This window comes from Natator depressus, chromosome 2, assembly GCF_965152275.1.
Source record: "Natator depressus isolate rNatDep1 chromosome 2, rNatDep2.hap1, whole genome shotgun sequence".
NCBI lineage: Eukaryota > Metazoa > Chordata > Testudines > Cheloniidae > Natator > Natator depressus.
This window is the reverse complement of record NC_134235.1, coordinates 173,498,702-173,520,301: the sequence shown is the minus strand read 5'-3', so window position 1 is coordinate 173,520,301 and position 21,600 is coordinate 173,498,702. Positions and strand designations below refer to the sequence as shown.

At 40.2% G+C, this 21,600-nt stretch overlaps 1 protein-coding gene across 1 annotated transcript in view; it reads left to right on the top strand.

Annotated features, from left to right (window-relative positions):
* POU6F2 (POU class 6 homeobox 2) overlaps positions 1-21,600 on the top strand; it is a 377,737-nt gene that overhangs the window by 349,783 nt on the left and 6,354 nt on the right. The window contains exons 8-9 of the mRNA XM_074945315.1: positions 11,276-11,444; positions 19,324-19,492. Coding sequence (XP_074801416.1) covers positions 11,276-11,444; positions 19,324-19,492 — 338 coding nt within the window. The remainder of the gene's footprint in view (positions 1-11,275; positions 11,445-19,323; positions 19,493-21,600) is intronic.

Here is a 21,600-nt window from a genome sequence, read left to right as displayed (position 1 = left end):
GGGAACAGAAAAATTAAGGCTGGGATTTTCAAAAATGCTTCAATGATTTGGGAACACAAATCACATTGAAAAGTCCCACCTTAAGAGACTTGCCCAAGGTCACGTGGGAGTTCAGCGACAGAGCCAGTAGTGGAACCAAGAGGCCAGTACTTCGCAGGACTGTAAATTCAGTGGAACACTACTTATTTCCATGGAGTTACTCCGGGTTTACACCAGTGTAGCTGAAACCAGAATTTGGCCCTTAAAGAGGCAATTCCTTAGCTAATAATATTTATATTTTGGGCTGAAAATGTTTCTGCTCATATTTAGGCACCTGGCTGTTTTGCAGATTGCAGAGCATGCAGCAGTTCCTTTTCGAGTCAGTACTGCAAAACTTATTTGTGACTATTCAAATTCAAAAGGAAAATTTGATTTGACCATATTCACAGCTTGTGCTGCGCAAATAATGAAAACAGTGATTACCTAAATAGTTTGTTCATAAATCTTTGCAGCATGTGTCAACTATGTACCTTGTTAGCTTCTTTCTGGGTTTTTTAAATGAATGCCTAGCATTTGCGGGTGGTGTCCAGAATGACAGTCCCTTCCAACCCTGAAAGTCTATGATTCTATGACAGGAGGACAGGGTTAGAATTCAAAACAACCTTGACAAATAGGACAATTGGTCTGAAATCAACAAAATGAAATTCAGTAAAGACAAGTGCAAAGTACTTCACTTTGGAAGGAAAATTCAAATGCACAATTACAACATGGGGAATAACTGGCTAGACATAGAACTGCTGAAAAGGATCTGGAGGTTTTACTGAATCACAAATTGAATGTGAGTCAACATTGTGATGCAGTTGCAAAAAAGGCTAATATCGATCTGAAGTATAATTAACAGGAGTGTCATACGTTAGATACAGGAGGTAGTTGTCCTGCTCTGGCCTCAGCTGGAATACTGTGTACAGTTCTGGGCACCACACTTTAGCAAAGATATGGACAAATTGGAGAGAGTCCAGAGGAGAGCAACAAAAAATGATAAATGTTTTAGAAAACCTGACCTGTGAGGAAAGGTTAGAAAAAACTGGGCATGTTTAGTCTTGAGAAAAGAAGACTGAGGGGAGACCTGATAGTCTTCAATTATGTTAAGGGCTGTTATGAGGAGAACAGTGATCATTTGTTCTCCGTGTCCATTGATGATAGGACAAGAAGTAATTGGCTTAATCCACAGCAAGGAAGATTTAGCTTAGATATTAGGAAAACTTTCTAACTATGAGAATAGCTAAGCAGCGGAATAGGCTCCCAAGGGAGGTTGTGGAACTCTTCATTGGAGGTTTTTAAGAACAAATTAGACAAACACTCCTCAAGAATGGTCTAGGTATTCTTGGTCCTACCTCAGTGCAGGGGATAGATTTGATGATCTCCCAAGGTCTCTTCCAGCCCTACATTTCTGTGATTCTATTCTATGAGTCTATTAATATATTCCTGCATTGTTAACCCAGTTCTAGCTTATATCCCAAATGAATGTGGGTCCAAATTATTGTTTTATTTTAAAATTCAGTCATCCAACTTTCTCATAAGAGCCACCAGACTTGCCAAAACCAATCTATAGTCACTTTTAATTAAAACCCTCCAGTGGCAGCCACAGAAACACAGGAATTGCCATAGCATAATGGACCACTGGCCCATTTAGTCCAGTATCCTGTCTGACAGTGGTCAGCACCAGGTGCATCAGCAGAAGATGCCAGAAATCTTACAATGAATAAGTATGAAATATAGTACTCTTAGTGGAATTTCTTTTCTAAATCCAGGCAATGAGGGTAACATTTTCAGAAGTGCCGAAGTACCAGTTAAAAGTCAATGAGACTTCAGCTTCTAAGTCACTTAGGAACTTTTTGAAAATTTTACCTTTAGTGATGATCTTGTGCTCTGAGTATGAGGGTTTATATTGCTTATATACTTTCTAGCCTATCTAATGTAACTGGAATGTCTAATGGATTTTTGAATCTTGCTACGTTCTTGGCTTCAATTATACCATGTGGCATTGACTCCACAGGTTAATTATGTGTTGTGCAAAACATTGTTTCTTTCTATGAGTTGTAAATATGTTTCTTTTTAATTTCATTGGGTGCCATCTTGTTCTATTATGAGAAATAAATACAAGCTTCCAATTTATGTGCTCTAAATTATTATATATACACCTCTATTACGTCACCGCCTATCCATTTCTTCTCCAAGCTATATGAAATAGTTGCAAAAAGAAAAGGAGTACTAGTGGCACCTTAGAGACTAACCAATTTATTTGAGCATAAGCTTTCATGAGCTACAGCTCACTTCATCAGATGCATGAAAGCTTATGCTCAAATAAATTGGTTAGTCTCTAAGGTGCCACAAGTCCTCCTTTTCTTTTTGCGAATACAGACTAACACGGCTGCTACTCTGAAACATGAAATAGTTGCTGTTTCAAAGTTTTTACTGTTTTCAAAGATATCAGTTTAAGCATATACAGTTGCCTATATGTATAATGAGAATTTTACTAGAACTAGTAATACCTTTCTAAACATTTTTAATGTTGTGAAAAGTATTACTAAAGTGCACCTGTTGTAGGCTTCATGTTTTTAATCTCTCTTCATAACCAGTTCTTTCCATGCACCTAACTATTTTCATTGCCTTCGTCTCAACCCTTTTCATTTCTGCAATAACCTCTTTGAGATTCTGTAATCAGAACTGAACACAGTAATAATGGTGAGGTGCATCAGCAACAAATATAATGGCATTATATCTTTGGTATGATTCTCTGTCCTTCTCTTAATACAATCTAACATTTTGTTCGCTTTTTTGATCACCAGTGCTCTTTGAGCAGGTGTTTTCAGTGAGCTGTCCACTGTGACACATGTTTTTCCCCTGAGTTGTTATAGTTAATTTGGAACTCAACAATGTGTGTGAGTCACTGAAATTATTCTATCTATATTGCATTTCATCTGTCATGGTGTTTCCCCAACCATGAATCTTAGGTCCTTTTGGGGTTCCTCATGGTCTTCTGTACCAACCTACATCATTTTGTGTCACTTGCAGATTTTACCTGGTCATTTTTCACCATATTCTCCAGGTATTTATTAAAATCATAAAACACTTGTCCTAATATGAATCCATAATAACCTCCCTCCATGAGAAAATTGACCATTTGTTCCTACTCTTTGTATTTCCTCTCTTAACCAGTTTATAATCCAGGTCAGACCTTCACCTCATACCCCTTGATTACTTAGTTTCCTCAATAGCCTTTTGTGAGGGACTTATCCAAATCCATAGTATACTGACAAGTGCATCTTTTTAAAAAAACAACAAACAAACAAAAAAACAGCTGCTTAGCTGCTGTTGTCGTACCAGCCTGTTAACACTAAAATATTTCCATACTTGGAGGACCTCAATAATGGGGTCTTTTCTGGGGCTTACCATTACCCCAGCCATCACAATATTCTTTTCTGAAGAACTGACTTACATGGGGTTGCACCAATGTAACTGACAGGAGAACTTGGCCAATGAACTGTAGTTCTAAATATACCACTTGTGTTTAAAACACGCTCCAATTCATGTATCACTTCAACACAATATTCCTAATAGTTGGTGCTATTATGATCACCTGCTCGCCCACAGTACATAGAGGTACCTGCTAAGGCTGCTGTTTTATTTTCCAGTCTGCTTTAGGTGAGGTAGTTACCTTTGCATTTAATGCTCTTTCTTGCTATTTCCTTCTACATAGCAGATTCAGTAAATCTGGTATGTAGTCTGACTTGTCCTCAGTCTTGACTTGTCTACTGTGCCTTCCAGGACTTTTAATATTTCATTGTGTCTTACAGCACTAGTGCCTTGGGGTACGGCTACACTCCAACAGGATAAAACATGCTGAAGGCAGCATTCTCCTACATATTCCGCACCTCGTCATTTTTGCTTGTATGTTCCAAATTAGCTGTTGCTGAAAGGCTGAGGACAGCTCTCAGATGGGACATTCTTTGTACATCTGCATTCCAAATTTCGGGCCAAGAAAGTTTTCTTCCTGCAGCTTCTTCCCACCACATCCACTGTCCCACCTCATTACCACAACTCCATGCAATCCCTTGTTTTCTTCTCTCACATTAAAATGTAACTTGCTCTTAATCATTTCTTCTCTGCTGCGCTCTTGTTGCTTTGTTCTTTTATGAAGACCATGCTCTTCTTTCTCTGTGTTTCAATGTCGCCACTAAATTGTGGTGTCTCAGTCTAACTTCACTCCCTTCCTTTGCTTTTCGTAGTATCTGATTTTTCTTGATGATGCCGATGACACCAGTTTTTCCTCATTTCTTCATCTATTGCACATCTGTGTCTCTGGCACACTAATTACATTCTCCATAATCCTTCAGCCAATTACATGGGTGAAATAGTGTAATTTTGGGGTAGAAACAGCTATGTCCATTATCGCTGTTTTAGTGTGGTAGACTAAGGCTGCAAAATACTAATAGTAACCTTCCAATAAAATTAAGGATTTCAGAAGTCTGCAAGGTCACCTATCTATGTACCTATGGCTTTCATCACAGTAGTATCTGCAAAACATCTCTGTGAGGGATGAAAATATTATTATCCCCATTTTACAGATGGGGACCTGAGGCACAGAAAGATTAAGGCTTCAATCAACTTAATATTAAGCATGTTAGTTGGTCTCATCCCTGTTGTGTTAAGCACTTAAGTATGTGTTTAACTCTAATTGACACAATAGTATTTTTATTTCAGTCCTGATGGTGGGCCAGGAGACTGAATGCTGCATGTAAAAGTATATTTTGTACAAAAAGTAAGTGTGTGTAATCAAACAACCAACAAATTCCATGAGGAAGATATATGTATGTATAGGTGTGTGTGTGTGTGTGTGTGTGTATGTAAGGGTGTGGATGGATGGATGAGGACTAGATAGATAGATACACATACTCACACCTATACCAGACATTATATATATATATATATATATATATATATATATATATATATATATGTGTGTGTGTCCTAGATGGGGGGTTGGGGTGTATACAGATATATACTTATACATACTGTGGCAGAGCATCGGCTTTGCCTCAATGGGGGGTCCTGTGCTTCTAGGCAGTTAGGGTTTGCCTCAGAGGTTTGCTGTGACCCGCAGTGTAGCTTCTCTCCCCTTCTAGAGGCAAGGGTTACAGCTTACTGAGCCACCTTCATCAGCAGCCAGTCAACAGGTTTGGTGTAAGAGCCTTCTTTAGTCCCAGTCCTCTTTCTCAGGGAGTATTTGTGGTGCGGGGGCAGTGAGGGAAAACCCAGGCCTGCCCTCTTCTCTGGGTTCCAGCCCAGGGACCCTAACTGCCAACAGCAACAGATAGTTTTCCTGTACTACCAGAGCTATAGCCCTTCCCTTCCCCAAACAGCCCCTCCTAGGTACCTGACCATGCTTACCCTTCCAGCTCTTTCACTGGGCACCTTCTTTCTCCCAGTCTTCCCAGAACACACCTTCTTGCTCCTACCAGCCAGCCTTTCTAAAGGGGCTTCCTTTTAAACTAGTCCCAGCCGGTTCTGAATGGGCTTGAGGTGATCTGATTAGCCTCTTTCCTTTGATTGCTTCTAATCAGTTCTTAATTGGTTCCAGGTGTCTGCCTGACTTAATTGCTTCTAGCACGTTCCTGACTGCTCTGGCCCCTGCCTTGGTCAGTCAGGAAACAGAAAACTAGTCATCCAGTGTCCAGTGTGTTTTCCTTCTACCAGACTTTTGCACCCAACCAGTTTGTGTCTGTCACAATACATATACTTTCCTCAATGAATTTGTTGGTTGTTTGTGGTACATCATCAATAAAAATCTGGCTGCTGATCAACTTTCTCTTCAACCTGATTTATTGTGGTCATAGGCTGCATTTTACAACTCAACAAGTTGGACTTTAAGTGTGCAATTCTGGTCCCACAAGCAAAGCTCAAGGAATAGGGCCTTGCAGGGGGGACATAGGCAGATGCTGTGGGGATGGAATCCTTGTCCCAACTCAGGTGTAGGATCCAGTGCATCTGCATGCCCTATTCACAGCTATGAGTGTTCACAGGCTGTACTAGTGGCGGTGCCTTGCTGTTCTCCCCGTGTGAAGGTTTGACGCGCAGGGTGCACAATGTGTGTGTGGACTCTTTGACCACACCACTTTCGCACATGCACACACACTGTTCGGCTGTGCAGTGTTTGTGGAGTCCCCCATAACATGCTCCCTAGACATAAGACGATTATAAGTATATTTTGAAATGTCAAATATGGGTTTCATTCTGCAGTCAGATCCACTTGTGTAAAATCTTACTCCTGTGGAGAACTCCACATAGGAGTGAAGCTCCATGTGTATAAATCTATTTGCAAGACTGGACCCTCTGAGGGTGGATAGAACGGGATACTTTGTGTTTGTACTTGGTGTGTGTATGCTAAATTTAGGCTTTGGGTACAGTGTTTAGGTCTGAGTGTGCCTGCTTTGGTGTAGCTTGAGTGTGAGTGGGATTTGGTGTGAGGTGCAAGCATGTAAGGGTGTGCGTTTTGCTGAGCACTGCAAGATTAATAAATTGTTTTTGAATGCCATGCCTGTTTATGCAGGGAATAACATTACAGTATCACTAGTTTTGAGGCCCAAAGGAAAGATAAATAGAACACATCTTTAATAGTAGAGAATGTGGGATAGACATTTATTAAGGCTGGTCAAAAAATTTTGATTGAAACTATTTTTCAATGGAAAATTGGGTTTTTGACTAAATGAAATTCTTCACAAAAAGTGTCTGCTTTCCACTGAAAATTTAAGTTTTTTATCAAAATACTGGATGCCTGAAACCCAAAATATTTCTACAGAAAACTGAAATATTTCAATTCTGAAGTGTTGCCATGTTGCCTCATGGAAGTTGCATTTCAGGTGCCTTATGCTCCCATTCACCTCTGTGAGTTGGACTTCATCTCTCATGATGTGCTATATCCATGACACTGTCATGATGCACCATCTCCCCTCACCAAGAGGAGAGGCTGTGGTGCATCATGGGATATGTAGTCTAAACAGGGAATCCAGCCTATAGAGGGGAATGGGAACATCAGTCACCCAAACTACAACTCCCGTGAGGCATCCCATGCACATTTCAGAATCAAGAAAGTTCATATTTTGATTTTGTGAGAAAAATTCAATTTATCCATGGAAAACTTTGACAAAAAATAATTCGTTTTCATTTTTGTCAAATTTTCCATGGGGGAAAAAAATTCTGACCAGCTTTAATTATATTTCTCAAAAAACAGTACTTACAACAGAAAAACTACAGTCCTCTATTTTTATTACCAAAGTCTTATTTTTAAATTTTTCATACCATTCTTGTCATTCCTGTTAATCTCACCTACTCTGTCCTTTTTCCTCATTCTTGTTGCCTTTCTCATCCTTTTCTGTTCTTGATTGGTTGTCTATTTCCTCTTCTCTCAGAGTTCCTCTGCTTTCACTCTTTTCTTAGGGCCATATTTTGCCTAGATCTTTGTCCATACTCCAAGTAAAGTCAATTTCAGTTCTGTGTGCAGTCTGGGAGCAGACTGTTTCCCCTAGTTTGGTCTTTATTTCCTCTTCTCTCACTCTTCTCCTCTCATAGTCTATGCAAAATCATAGCACAGTCCTGCAATTTATGTTCCACAATTGACTTGTAACTTTCTGGTGCAGGTCAGAAGATCACCAATTTCACCTGTGGGCCTTATTGTATATTTACAGTCAACAATCCCAGATGTGGCAAAATACCACACACAATCATTTGAGTGACAAAATTCAGTTTTATGGGCATAATTCTGTCCTCACTTACGCCGGCATAAATCAGGACTAACTCCATTGATGTAAAACTGGGGGAAGAGAGATAATAATCTGGCCCTTTCCATTTATGTACTTTTGTGAAAATGCAGTCAAATTCCTGTAAAATATTATGCTCCATTTTGATGTTTTTCATGTTCATCTTATTTCTGTGGCTGTAGCACACACATGCATCCCTGCCAGATTCTGATCAGTGTTGCATACAGTAGTTATTCTCTGTGTGCCCACTATATCCACCTACACAGAGTGACACATACAGCAACAGCTGCTGCAATTTCTATACACCCTTCTGTCTTTGGATGGAAAATGTAGAATAGTCATAACTATATCTCATGGCTTACATACATGTCCAAAACTGGAAAAACGTCAATGCTTGCATTAGCTTGAATTGATTGTGTCATCTGGAAAAGTCAAAGTTAAACAAACTGCCTTATTCACAATCTAATCATCACCTCTCTTTAAGTCCTATTTCTGGAATGGAAATTATAGTGGGTGAAAACAGAGAGTACTTTAATGCAATTTCATGTCATAGAACACCATCATTGTTCTTTAAGCATGACATTTGCAGCCCACCCATCACACCAGTAAAACAGGGGGTTTGCAGGAAACTATACAGGAGGGAGAGAGGATGGAATCTACCCTCTACCCATGGATATGATATGGGATAATTCTCCAGCCTTTCTGCAGCAACTGGAAGAGAAGCCACCCACTCAGAGGCACTGCTCCTGAAAGCACCGCTCTAATGTGGCTTATGCACAAGAGATGGAATGGCCAGCTCTGCCATATTCAGCTCCCTCCATGAGCTCCTTCCCTACCTCCCAGCATTACCACAGTAGTTCTGCTATGTTGGGGGTTTTCCATGGACATTTTGCCCATAGGCAAAATCCTTCCCAACTGAAAAAAAATCTTTATGGGTATTTGATGTATCGAGATCTTTGAAAGTTGCAAGTATGTCAATCATATCCTTGGCCAGTATAACTCTGATAGGCCGTGAAGTTCTTTGGAGAAAATCCAATTGTTTAACTAAACCTCAGGACTGTGAAATGATTTTGCTTTTCGATCCATAAGGAAACCATAGTAGACTAGAGCTGGTAGACTGACTTATACAAGTAAATGAAATTAATCATTAAAAAATTAACATGATTTTCCCCCAACCCCCAATTTTTGAATTGTTCTATAATAGGAGCAAGTACATTAAAAATAAAAAAGAGGCAAATATGTGTTCCAAAGGAGGTGGTAAGCCACCTTGAATTAGAACAAATACATCTAACAGGTATCAGTTGTTCTGGGTACTTTAATTGTGTCTCTGTTTATCATCAGTCTTTTTGTGTGTATGTGGAATGTACTCCTAATTTTGGATGGCACTAAAGATGCCAAACAGACCTCTTACCTGAAGCTACTTGTTCAGTAAAATCGAACAATAATTTTCTTTATGCACCTTAAAAATTCAAATGTAACTCATTCCTCCTCAACAACACCAAGTGGTTCTTTATTTCCTCACTGTGAGGACTCACAGGGCTAACAATTAGCATGACTTATGAGTCCTTTTTGTTCATTTTTGTAATCTTTTAGGCCTACAGAAAGAATCAATACGTTATAAAGCGATAATAAGGACTTGTTATCTTAAGATGATATATTATGATATTTTACTGTAGTCTAATAAGGCTGTGCCAAGTTATAATAAATCTATAATATTAGGATATAGTAAGGCTGTTTTATATTATAGGATAATATATCCCACCTTCATTCCTGGTAAAGATCTCCCCTTGAATTTGAGGGAGTTTTGTGTAAAATAAGTGAGACAGACTGACCTCACTGAACATTAAGCGGTGGTGGTGCTGTCTGGCTTGTTGGAAAAGGTGTGTTCCCCTTTAAGGGATAGGGAGTGATTTGCAGTGGCATTTCCATACCAGGTCAGCGTGGGGATGCTCACCCATCCCTGCCCCCTGGTGACCAGAAGAAAAGGGGGGACTGTATATGTCTACGCTGGTACAGAAAAAGACCTCTTTTATCCGGACCAGGCAGAGCAGCATACACCCTCCTGCCTGTGGAGGTAGTTAAATACCAGGTTTTGTCATGATCCACTGTGGGCATTATGCCAGTCACACCTTTCTCAGAGGGATGGGAAGGAATTTTTCCCTCAGCCCCAGGTAGGCAAAGCGACATGGGGGGAGGATTCGCCTTCCCCACAGCAGGGTGGGTGTTTAGTTCGGGCAAAAAAGAAATGGGAGTTAGGTTATGATGTTGCAGCTCACTGTGTAAGCTTGGGGTGGATGTCCAGTGCAGGTACTCCATAGGGAAGGGATACGGTGATCAGATAAAATGGATTGGTAAAGAAGGTATTCTTTAAAGGAGTGGAAAGAAGGGGGGCTCGGAGCTCTTATGACCAGTATGTCCGGGAGTCATCCCTCCTGCTCCTTTATACCCCCCCTTAACCTTCATTTGAGGAGGGGATTAGGTCCCAGCAGTGAACTGGGTAGGAACCAGGATGGGTAAAGGGGGAAGACAGACAGCAGCCCTCCCCTCTTGGGTACGTGTAAATGTTTATGGAATTATCTGCACTGTACAATTTTATCTGCTATGTACTCCTGGACATTTAGGAATAAAGTTGCAGCCTAATTGAATGACATCCAGTGTCTCCTGTCCTCCTTCCGGCATACCTGGACAATGGTCTTTAGCTTTTCAGGCCTGCATAAGAGTCCATTTATGAGGAGAAAGGGTCTGATTCTCCTCTTGCTTCCTCCAGTGTAAATCAGAAGTATCTCCACTAAAGTTAACAGGGTTATACCATTGTAAAGTTGGTGGAAGATCAGAGTCAGATCCATAATGTATCATGGTATATGAATTGCATCTAGCCATATTTGAGGAACATCTTAGCTATTGGAAAATAGAGAGAGAAATGCCAATCCTGATGGTACGTGAATGGATTTCAGCAGTGTCACAGGGTGCTACCAAGAAAGAACAGGTTTGTGGACTAAGTAATAATAAGGCATTACAAATAATTTTGAATCATTGGCTAGTGTCACAAAATGGACTATTCCTTTATTTATAGTCCCCATGGTCCCACTCTGAAAGGACCCTTCCACCTTCATGAAACTACATTGACTACATTACATAGGGAATTAGGGCTTGTCTTCATGGATCAGGTTGTAGGGTGAGGGCTTATACTGATAAAATCAGAGTCTTGCTGGATGTAGCAGGAATCTCTCTGATACTCATTCCAATAAAAAAAAATATAAAGAACCTGTGAAGTTTTTAGTAGTAGAGAAATTATCTGATTATATTAAACAAAATTGGAAGGGTGGTTGTTTGACGCAGCTCAAACTGCCCCAGTAAGCCCTTTGTCATCTAACTTTGCACATGTTATTATATGCGCCTTCAGAGTCAACAGTTTCTTTGGGAAAGTCTCTGATTACTAGTACATTTATAAATTTTTATTCTTACATTTTAACATATAGCTCCATCAGCCCTCCCAGACGCAAGTGGGACAAGCAGCCTCACAATCCAACCTTCTGCATTTGGCTCACAGTCAAGCATCTATGTCTCAAAGCCCAGTGCGTCAGGCTTCCTCTTCTTCCTCCTCATCCTCCTCCTCTTCAGCTTTGAGTGTTGGCCAGTTAGTCAGCAGTAAGTATTGCGCCCTGGCTCTCTCTTTCTCCTATCTGTTTGTTTCCATTCTTGCTTATCTTCCTTTTCTACCTTTCCTTCTTATTCATATAATGGACTGTATATTGCTAACTGGAGTAATCTTTGCCAATAAGAACTGCTCAGTGCTGTGATTCAAGGGGCCTAAGAAATCCAAACCAGCACTAAAAATGGTCCTAAAAACTATAGTAGCCCTTGATTGATTACCCTAATCGTGGACAAAGTGGCAACCTATCCTCATTCTTAAAACTAAAAGGTATTTCATATTGTGCCAGTCTCTAACTATCTGAGATCAGAATGATACCTACATGAGGGGTGGACTACCCAACATCTGCCTACTGTGGGGTTTATGCATCTTCCTTTGAAGCATCTGTTTCTGGCCACTATCGAACAGTATGCTTGACTAGATGGATCTTGGATCTGATCCAGGCTGGCAAGTGCTTCGTTCCTTTAGCCAACCTAGAAACTGAAGCTGGTACAGAATATATCAGCCTGCTTTTTAAGTAGTGTATCTTTCCAGGAACATATGACACCAGTGCTCAAAGGTATGCACTGGCTGCCTGCTGGTTTCTGGATATTGCTTAAAGTGAGGTTTATTTTCTCCCAACAGCTTCAATGGGACAATATCAGGAAAATATGAAAAGATGTACAAAATATGTGATGCCCTTAAAAAGTTGCCTTACATAACTAAAGACTAATTTGTGTGTTGACCGAGTGTGTGAACTGACTAATTTGTGTGTGGAAAGGGGAGTAACCGGACAGTAAGGCTTCCCTTTACTCACCTTTGTGAGCTGCCTTGACCTTGAATTCCAGCCATAAGTGGTCAGAGGCACTGTATGCCCAATTACTCTCCATTTTGGGCAAATGGAAGGAGAGTGGGCAAGGAATGAACAAAGCCTTGGCTCCATCCCTACCCATACATTGGCCAGCATGGCTGAGATAGTACACCAACGGTAATAATTTAGGACCTGGTCCAATGCCCACTGAAGTCAATTGAAAGCCTCACATTGACTTCAGTAGGATCAGTCCCTTACTGCTCCAACAGGCAAGCAGTAAATCAGTACCTCATGTGGGGAGCAAGGGAGGAATTGTGGCCCTTTAAACAAAAATTTGGTCCCTGTCCTGCTCCTGAGACAGTAATGTACCCACTTTCTAAAAGCTCTGTCTAGTCTTGAGCTACAATTCAGCCCTATATAATTTTACCTCAGTAGGGATTTGCAGTATTTATTTCATGTATAATTAGTGAGAATAGTAACATTGCAAATATTCATGCGCCCATGTCTATTTAAAAGAGGTAAGTTACTTAGGGGTGACATCTGTGTGGTAATCTAATGAATTACTTAGGGCAAGATTCTGCCATCCTTACTCACATTGAGTCATAACTTACTTTACAGGTAGCCCTACTGAAATCCACGGGCTAAGGTGCTACTCAACATGAGTAAGGGTAATAGAATCTGGCCCTTCATAGCTTCCAGTGAAATACATTTTCCATGTTGTCTGTTTCTGTTTGTTTTTCATTCTGTGTATATATTTTCTTTGTGATTTTACATCCGTTTTCCCCCAATATGTTTTCTAAAATCTTTCAGCCTTTTTTAAATTTCTGTATATTTTCTCTAATCCCCTCCTTTCTTTCCTTTCTATTATAGATTATCTCCGATGATGTTCTGTGATACCTTTTTATGTTTCCTTTTGTGTTTCCTTTTTCTTTTCCTCTCTCTCTCTCCCACTGTCTTTTTTCTTTAAAGGTTTTTATTTTAATTTTAGCTTTTAAGGTCAGATCTTGCAGTTGTTAGTCCTCATTCAGGCAAAGTTGTTCATTGAGGGAGAGTGATAGCTCAGTGGTTTGTGCACTGGCCTGCTAAACCCAGGGTTGTGAGCTCAATCCTTGAGAGGGGTCATTTAGGGATCTGGGGCAAAAATTGGGGATTGGTCCTGCTTTGAGCAGGGGGTTGGACTAGATGACCTCCTGAGGTCCCTTCCAACCCTGATATTCTATGATCAATTTAAATAAGAGTTTGACCTGAGCAAGGACTGCAAGATTCACTCTGTTTTTTTTCCTTTTCCCTGTATGCTGTACTTACCCTTATTCTCTTATCCTGTGTGTGTACTCTTCTCTCAGATAATTCACTCCTTCTCCCCACTTGTTTTCTTTCTTTCTTTCTTTCTTTTTTTCTTTCTTTCTTTCTTTCTTTCTTATTCACATACCCCCAAAGAAAAAATGTTAAGGGTCATTTTTCTCCTACTTCCCCATCCAGTTCCCTAACCTCTAATTCTTCTTCCCCCGCATTTCTTGATCTTTCTCACCACACATTGCTATATCTCTCTTCCTCTCGCTATGGGACCCATCTCTCCCTGAATCCCATTCTCTCTTTGTCTATCCAGGTCACCCATCACCATAGTATCTGAGCACTTCCCACAAATAAACTAACTACAACAAAGCTATTTCTCTCTTCCTTTTCCCCTCTCCTGTGAGCCCACATGTTTCCCAACTGCACTGTCTTGTCCTGCCTCTCCCTACTCTATTTACTTTCTGTTGTCCTTACCTGACCAGCTACCCTCTATTCTGTCTTCCACAGTGAGGAAGTCCTCACCCACATCTTCCCTCTTGCTGGTGTTCCTCACACCAGGAGTTCTACCTTCCCTCAGGGTGTGTTATTTCCTCTGCACTGTTTTTTGTCCATTACTACACAGATAGGAACAGATTTTCATTCTGCAGGAGAAAAAGCATACCAGGCCTTACTTAATCCCTGCAGAGCTGACACTGGAAGGAGACATCCCTGAAGAAGGAGGAAAGCTCTACAAGGCAGGAGAACAGGAAAGAATCTGTAGGAGCTTTTGAATCCCCTGGTTTCACACCAGATTCTCTTGCCTCCTCCTCCATTAATGCCCCCAGCACCAGAGAGGAAATTCCATGCGGTGTCTTCTCTGTCTCCTCAAGTGGAGGGGTTCCCAGTATGCATCTCTCCCAGTAGTGGTCCCAAATGGCTCCTTCTCCTCTCAGCAGAACCTGGTAGCTCTGCAGCCATGGTAGAGCTTTAATCTAAACACTGATACTATTGAGCATGACAACTCCATAAGACAGGCATATACCCCTTTTTCCTCATTGGCATTGTACTATCTACTCCACGCTATCAGCTGGATTTAAAAATCAACCACCTTCTTTACAATGTAGAATGAGAAATTTGCATTAAAACAGGAGGAAAATTACAGACTTAGCAAGAAAGATGGCAAGAAAAATCTAACCTGGCAATAGTGTGAGATGGGCGTGAGCCATTATAGATGATTGTGTCAAAGGAATCATACAAAAACTAATTTTCTGCATATATGAGCAGTAAGGGTCTGACTGAAGTCAGAGGAGTCTTGCCATAGACTTCAGTGGGCTTTGAATCAGACTCTAAATAGAAATCTGATCAAATCTGATCCAAAAGCTACTTTCTGCAAAGTTCAGGGGTGGAAGAAAGTATTCCAGTACTACCCCTGTCTACTAATACAATCCCTATTCTAAAGACATCACATGAGAGTAACATGCCATTTCACTAATACAGATACCAGCTATTCTCTACCATGCGTGTCAGATATTTTCCTCCTCTGTTCATGTTTTGCATGATAGGTTTTGATCTCCATGCCCAAGGAGGAGTTCAGGCTAATTCTTCCCTAGTCCAAGATCCCAGTTCAGGAAATGACCTACAGGAGGAGTCCACTCTTGCAACCCTGCCATAACAAAAGAGTCCAGTTGAAATAAAACTCAACGCAAAGCATCCATAATCATGTACAAACAAACAAGCCTTAGCTTCTTACTCCTTTATCCTTTCCCTCCCAACAGGCTTCAATCTTTCCACCGACTCCCAGCAATAGCTATAAATACCCTTAATACTGAGTTTGCTGCTTTCAGAACTACATTTAAAAGTACTTTGGAAATGGCTGATTTGTCCATTGGTCTGTCCCTAGCATCCTAAAGCAAAGAAAGGAAAGAAATGGGGGAGGCCATCATCTTAATGCCTTGTATCCTTTGGATTATTCAGGGACTCTTTACAATGTATTGTGTCAGTGGGGTTATATACATTTCTGAAAAGATTTAGAAAGGCATAAAAGGCACTTAGGCTCCCAACTCCCATTTGTGTCTTTGAAAATTTCCCCCTTAATAACCAATGTGGTGTGTAAGTCATGTGTGTACATAAAGTAGGAATATTTCAAACACTTATGGGGTAACAGTTACTTTCTGTGAACAATCGAACTTTGTAAACCCGAATGATCTTAGTTATATTTACACACACTAACTATATATAAAAACATACAATTTATACATATATATTATGCACACACACAAATGTATAGTGTGTGTATATATTCCCTCCTTCCTTTCCTTTCTATTATAGATTACATATTACATATAAGTCCTAATTTATCTGAGCACATGCAGTCTCCACTGACTTCAACAGGAGTTGCATGGTTGAGTGCTCAACACTACACACACACGCACACACACACATGCATACAATAGCCCACAGTATGGGATATAACCCTCTGCAATTTCATTTAAAATCCAAGCTATTTTGAAACTGTGGAAGAGAAAAATAGCATTGCTTCTGATAAAAATTATTTAGGGTTTCTAATCATCATAGGCTAAATTGATATGCTAAAAATCTCTCTCTTTTGCTCTCATTCATCTAAGAGACTTTTTAGATGACATTTCAATCCTAAGGGAATTTTTACATCAAATTATAAACCCCTGAAAATGAAAGCTTTGTTACTGACAAATCCTTAACTGTAGCAGTACTAGCAGGAGCCACTATAATGTGGTGTTCAGCACAGTAATGTAGTCTAGCACAGTCCTCGGACAGCTCCTTGCATTTACAGAAATTGATGGGTTATTGTGCTGAAAACTTTTCACCTAAGAAGTCTCAGGAATGAGGTGAAGAACAATAGAGATGTCTCGCGGGGAGAATGCCTTCACTACACGCAGGATTGAACAAGACTTTGAAATCTTCCACCATCCTAGTCCCATGCTGTCTCCAGCTTGGTGAATGCTTTCATTTAGCCAGGGATCAGTAGCTTGGGGGGGGAAAGTTTCATTCTCCAGCTGTTGTGTCATTTCCCTTGATAAGTCCTAAATTGACCGAGTTATCCAGCACCAAAGGAGCCTTCCTATGGTAGACATCCTTTATTATGTGCCCTTTCAGGGACAAAGGTTTCTGTGTCAGTAAACCGCTATGGAGAAAAAGGACAAATTTATTCTCACAGCTTCATAAGCATTATCTTCTGGGTCTAATGTAAAAGTAAAATATTGTGCAGCACTACCATCTAAAGCACAATTGCTTAAGTTGCAAATACTCTGCTGCTTGGTTGGCAGCCTGATGGGGTGCAGAATGTAAACCCTGAAAGGATGTTTCCCACAAAGACATGTTTGAAGCACTGGTTACAAAATTAGGATGTTTCAAACAGAAATATTTGAATGGGATGGGCTTGAGTGGTTTTTTTGGTTTTCCTTTGGTTGGTTTGTTTGCATTTGTTCCAGCTAAAGCAGAAAAGTCTTAATTTCAAATTTAAAGACTCAGCCCATTTTCATCAGTTGTGCACATTTTAAGCTCCAAAGGAAAAACAAATACAGCCCCTTGTGTGAGCCAAAGATAATCAGAGAAGATTGTGAGCGTTATTTGTTGAAACTGGAGGAGATTTTCAAAGGCAGGAATGGTAGTGAAGCATCTAAATCCCATTGATTCAAAAAATAATAGCAAAAAAATTTTAAGTACATCAGAAGCAGTGCTTCTGTTTAGCAGTACTGCTAAACAACCACTGGACGATCGAGATGCTAAAGGAGCACTCAAGGATGATAAGCCTATTGCGGAGGAACTAAATGAATTCTTTGCATCATGGCTGAGGATGTGAGGGAGATTCCCAAACCTGAGCCATTCTTTGTAGGTGACAAATCTGAGGAACTGTCACAGATTGAGATGTCGTTAGAGGAGGTTTGGGAACAAATTGATAAAATGAACAGTAATAAGTCACCAGAACCAGATGGTATTCACCAAAGAGTTCTGAAGAAACTCAAATGTGAAACTACTAACTGTAGTCTGTACCCTATCATTTAAATCAGCCTCTGTACTAAATGACTGGAGGATGGCTAATGTGATGCCAATTTTTTAAAAGGGCTCCCGAGGTGATCCCGGCAATTACAGGCCGGTAAGCCTGATTTCAGTACTGGGCAAAGTTGTAGAAACTTTTGTAAAGAACGAAATTGTCAGATACATAGATGTATGTAATTTATTGGGGAAGAGTCAACATGGTTTTTATAAAGGGAAATCATGCCTCACCAATCTTAGAATTCTTTGATGGGGTCAATAAGCGTATAGACAAGGGGGATCCAGTGGATATAGTGTACTTAGATTTTCAGAAAGCCTTTGACAAGGTCCCTCACTAAAGGCTCTTAAGCAAAGTAATCTGTCATGGGATAAGAGGGAAGGTCCTATCATGGATTGGTAACTGGTTAAAAGATAGGAAACAAAGAGTAGGAATAAATGGTGAGTTTTCAGAATGGAAAACGGTAAACAGTAGTGTCCCCGAGGGGTCTGTACTGGAACCAGCCTTATTCAACATAGTCATAAATGATCTGGGAAAAGGGGTAAACAGTGAGGTGGCAAAATTTGCAGATAATACAAAACTACTCAAGATGGTTAAGTCCCAAGCAGACTGCGAAGAGCTACAAAGGATCTCACAAAACTAGGTGACTGGGCAAAAAAATGAAGATGAAATTCAGTGTTGATAAATGCAAAGTAATGCACATTGGAAAATATAATCCCAACTATACATATAAAATGATGGGGTCTAAATTAGCTGTTACCACTCAAGAAAGAGATCTTGGAGTCATTGTGGATAGTTCTCTGAAAACATCCACTCATTGTGCAGCGGCAGTCAAAAAAGGAAACAGAATGTTGGGAATCATTAAGAAAGGGATAGATAATAAGACAGAAAATAGCATATTGCCACTATATAAATCCATGGTATGCCCACATCTTGAATACTGTGTGCAGATGTTGTCACCCCATCTCCAAAAAGAGATATTGGAATTGGAAAAGGTTCAGAAAAGGACAACAAAAATTATTAGGGGTATGGAACGGCTTCCATCTGAGAAGGAATTAATAGGACAGGGACTTTTCAGCTTGGAAAAGAGACGCCTAAGGGGGGATATGATAGAGGTCTATAAAATCATGTCTGGTGTGGAGAAAGTAATAAGGAAGTGTTATTTACTCCTTCTCATAACACAAGAACTAGGGGTCACCACATGAAATTAGTAGGCAGCAGGTTTAAAACAAAAGGAAGTATTTTTTCACACAACGCACAGTCAACCTATGGAACTCCTTGCCAGAGCCTATTGTGAAGGCCAAGAGTATAGCAGGGTTCAAAAAAGAACTAGATAAGTTCATGGAGGATAGGTCCATCAATGGCTATTAGCCAGTATGGGCAGGGACGGTGTCCTTAGCCTCTGTTTGCCAGAAGCTGAGAATGGGAGACAGGGGATGGCTCACTTGATGATTACCTGTTCTGGGCTAGATGGACCTTTGGTCTGACCCAGTATGGCCGTTCTTATGTTCTTAAGTTCTTACAGTGGAGGCACCTACCTGCCATTTGTGCCTTTGAAAATCTTCCCTACTGCCTTGAAATGAACTGTAAATACCTCGGTCTGCAAACTTGGTAGCATTTTAGTGAAGAAAATAATTAAGAATGTTTTGTAACTTCTGACAGTACCAATCTGTCTCTGTTAGAGGGAAAAAATCCACTTTACACTTCCCAAGAAAATATAGTAATCCTGGACGGCTCAAACATAGTATGAAGCATTTACACAATTTAAAAAATATTTCAACAGATCCTCAAACAGCCACTGGCGAGGTGGATGGGGTGAATTTGGAGGAAATCCGAGAATTTGCCAAAGCTTTTAAAATCCGGCGCCTGTCTCTTGGTCTGACCCAGACTCAAGTTGGCCAAGCTCTAAGTGCCACAGAAGGCCCAGCCTATAGCCAGTCTGCCATCTGCAGGTAACCAGTTACATAATAAGCTATATTCTCCTCTCTTTGTTCTTAATTGTATTTATTATTCCGGAGTATACGAGTATTTTAATCATGTGTCCTTAGAATTCATTACTTACTTAGACTAGCAAATAATGTCGGTATCTGGCAGATAAACTGTGCTTACTGTGTGCCTCTAAAGCAACTTTTGTCTTTTCCTTTTTTAACGAAAGGTATGAAACAATAAATACGTTCCTGGCATTGAGACTTAATTCAGTACTGGAGCAGGAGACCCTGCTGATGCTGTATAAGCACCAGCTGACCCTCTTCATACTGTGCCATTTTCTACAGATAGGGTTACTGAACAGATATTTCATGGCTGCATCCCTGCTAAGTTAAAGCCTGTACTATTGTGGTTTGCACTTCACATACAGGATGTTAATGATGATTTACCTAGGCAACACAGAAGGGAGAAAAAATTCAGTACATGGTATCTTGCAAACTTCCGAGCGTTCATCTTTTTATTACCCAAGTGTTAAAAAAAATGTACAGAAAATGAGTAAGAATCCGCTCTAATCTTAAGAAAAAAAATGATGCAGTCTTGATGGAGTTAAAGTGAAGTAGTCAGAAGCAAACACCATGTATATGTGTATGTATGTTACACTAATCCCATGTTTATGCATGAGGTAACAAACACACTTAGGTAACAGCTTTTTCCTCTTGGGCAATGCCTTATAGTCCTCCTCCATCAGTGAAAGCCAAGAAACCAACTCTAAGCTCATTTAAGTGGATTTTGTTCTTGGTGATCCATGAAATGCTCTGTCTTTTTATCTGCTCTTTATACTTTTAATGTATTCCCCATAGAACGGAAGTGTACTTTTCCTGCAGTTTAAGACTAAGGTTATAAATAACATCAGTATGGGGTAGTGAGCTTGCAGCTCACATTTTGCTCAATGATTTTCCATAAAACCCATTGATTGTTGTTAAATACAAAAAGCTCCATAGGATCCTCTCACTTCTATGGTCTCCCCTACTGTTTTTTCTTATAAGATACCTCCCTGTAGAAAATAACCTTTATTCAGTCTATACAAGGATACTACTGCTGGGAAATTTGTTTCAAGACTTGTATATTGTTATACCAAACAACGTGTACTCAAGCATCAACACTAACAAGCAACACCAATGATATGAATGCGATTGCTGCTTGTTAATTTTATTTCTTCTGTATGGTCAATTGGTAAAGAACACCTAAAACAGGAAGTGTTTTTAGCAACTGCCAATTTGTAGTAGCTGTAGATTGCTTTTTAACATGCCATACTTTAAGCTTATAAATTGCAGTTTGCTTTGCTTATGTTTGGTTTATTTTCATCTTGTTTCTCCTCTCCACTCCCCTCCCCAGTCTCCCCCGCCTTTAACATGCAGATCCCAGTAACCTGGTTGGGATGCTTTGAATTACAATGAAAAAAGGATTACCCACGAAGCGATCAGAATGAAAAACACAGCTATGATTAAGTTAGAAGTAGATAGCTAATTAAGGGCCAGAAGTGGGGAGCCTGACATTAAGTACACACTTACCCCCCTCCCCTCAGTAGCCCCATTGAGATCAGTGGGAGTACTGGAGGAGTGAATCAATGCTGAGCCTGAGTAACAGGTTCAGAATCTGGTCCCAAATGCATGCAAGGTTATAATTTTTACCTTTTCCCCTCTACCTTTTGAGGGATGCAATAATCTGTAATGACAGTGCACTTCTCGTTAAGCACAAAGGCAGGCCACTTCATGACTAGCCTTCCTCAGAAATACTGAGTTCTCTCTTTCCCTTAATGATGCAGAAGCAGCTACTATATGAACATCATGGGAGACGGAGAAGCAAATTGAATTTCCAACTCACACGCCCTAGTGGAATATCTTGGTGCCATTTGCAGTGCATGCAATATAATATTCCACTTTACGAACATATTCTTCATGCAAAAATAAAATGCAATGCATATCAATATTGGCGCTTTCCAAACTTGTGACACAGTTATAAAAATACATTATGCAATCAAAATATCACTGGACAACAGGAGGGGAAAACCTGGCAGTCAGTACTGCCATAGGAACCTAACCACCAATTATACATTTTCTGGCGCATTAGTTAT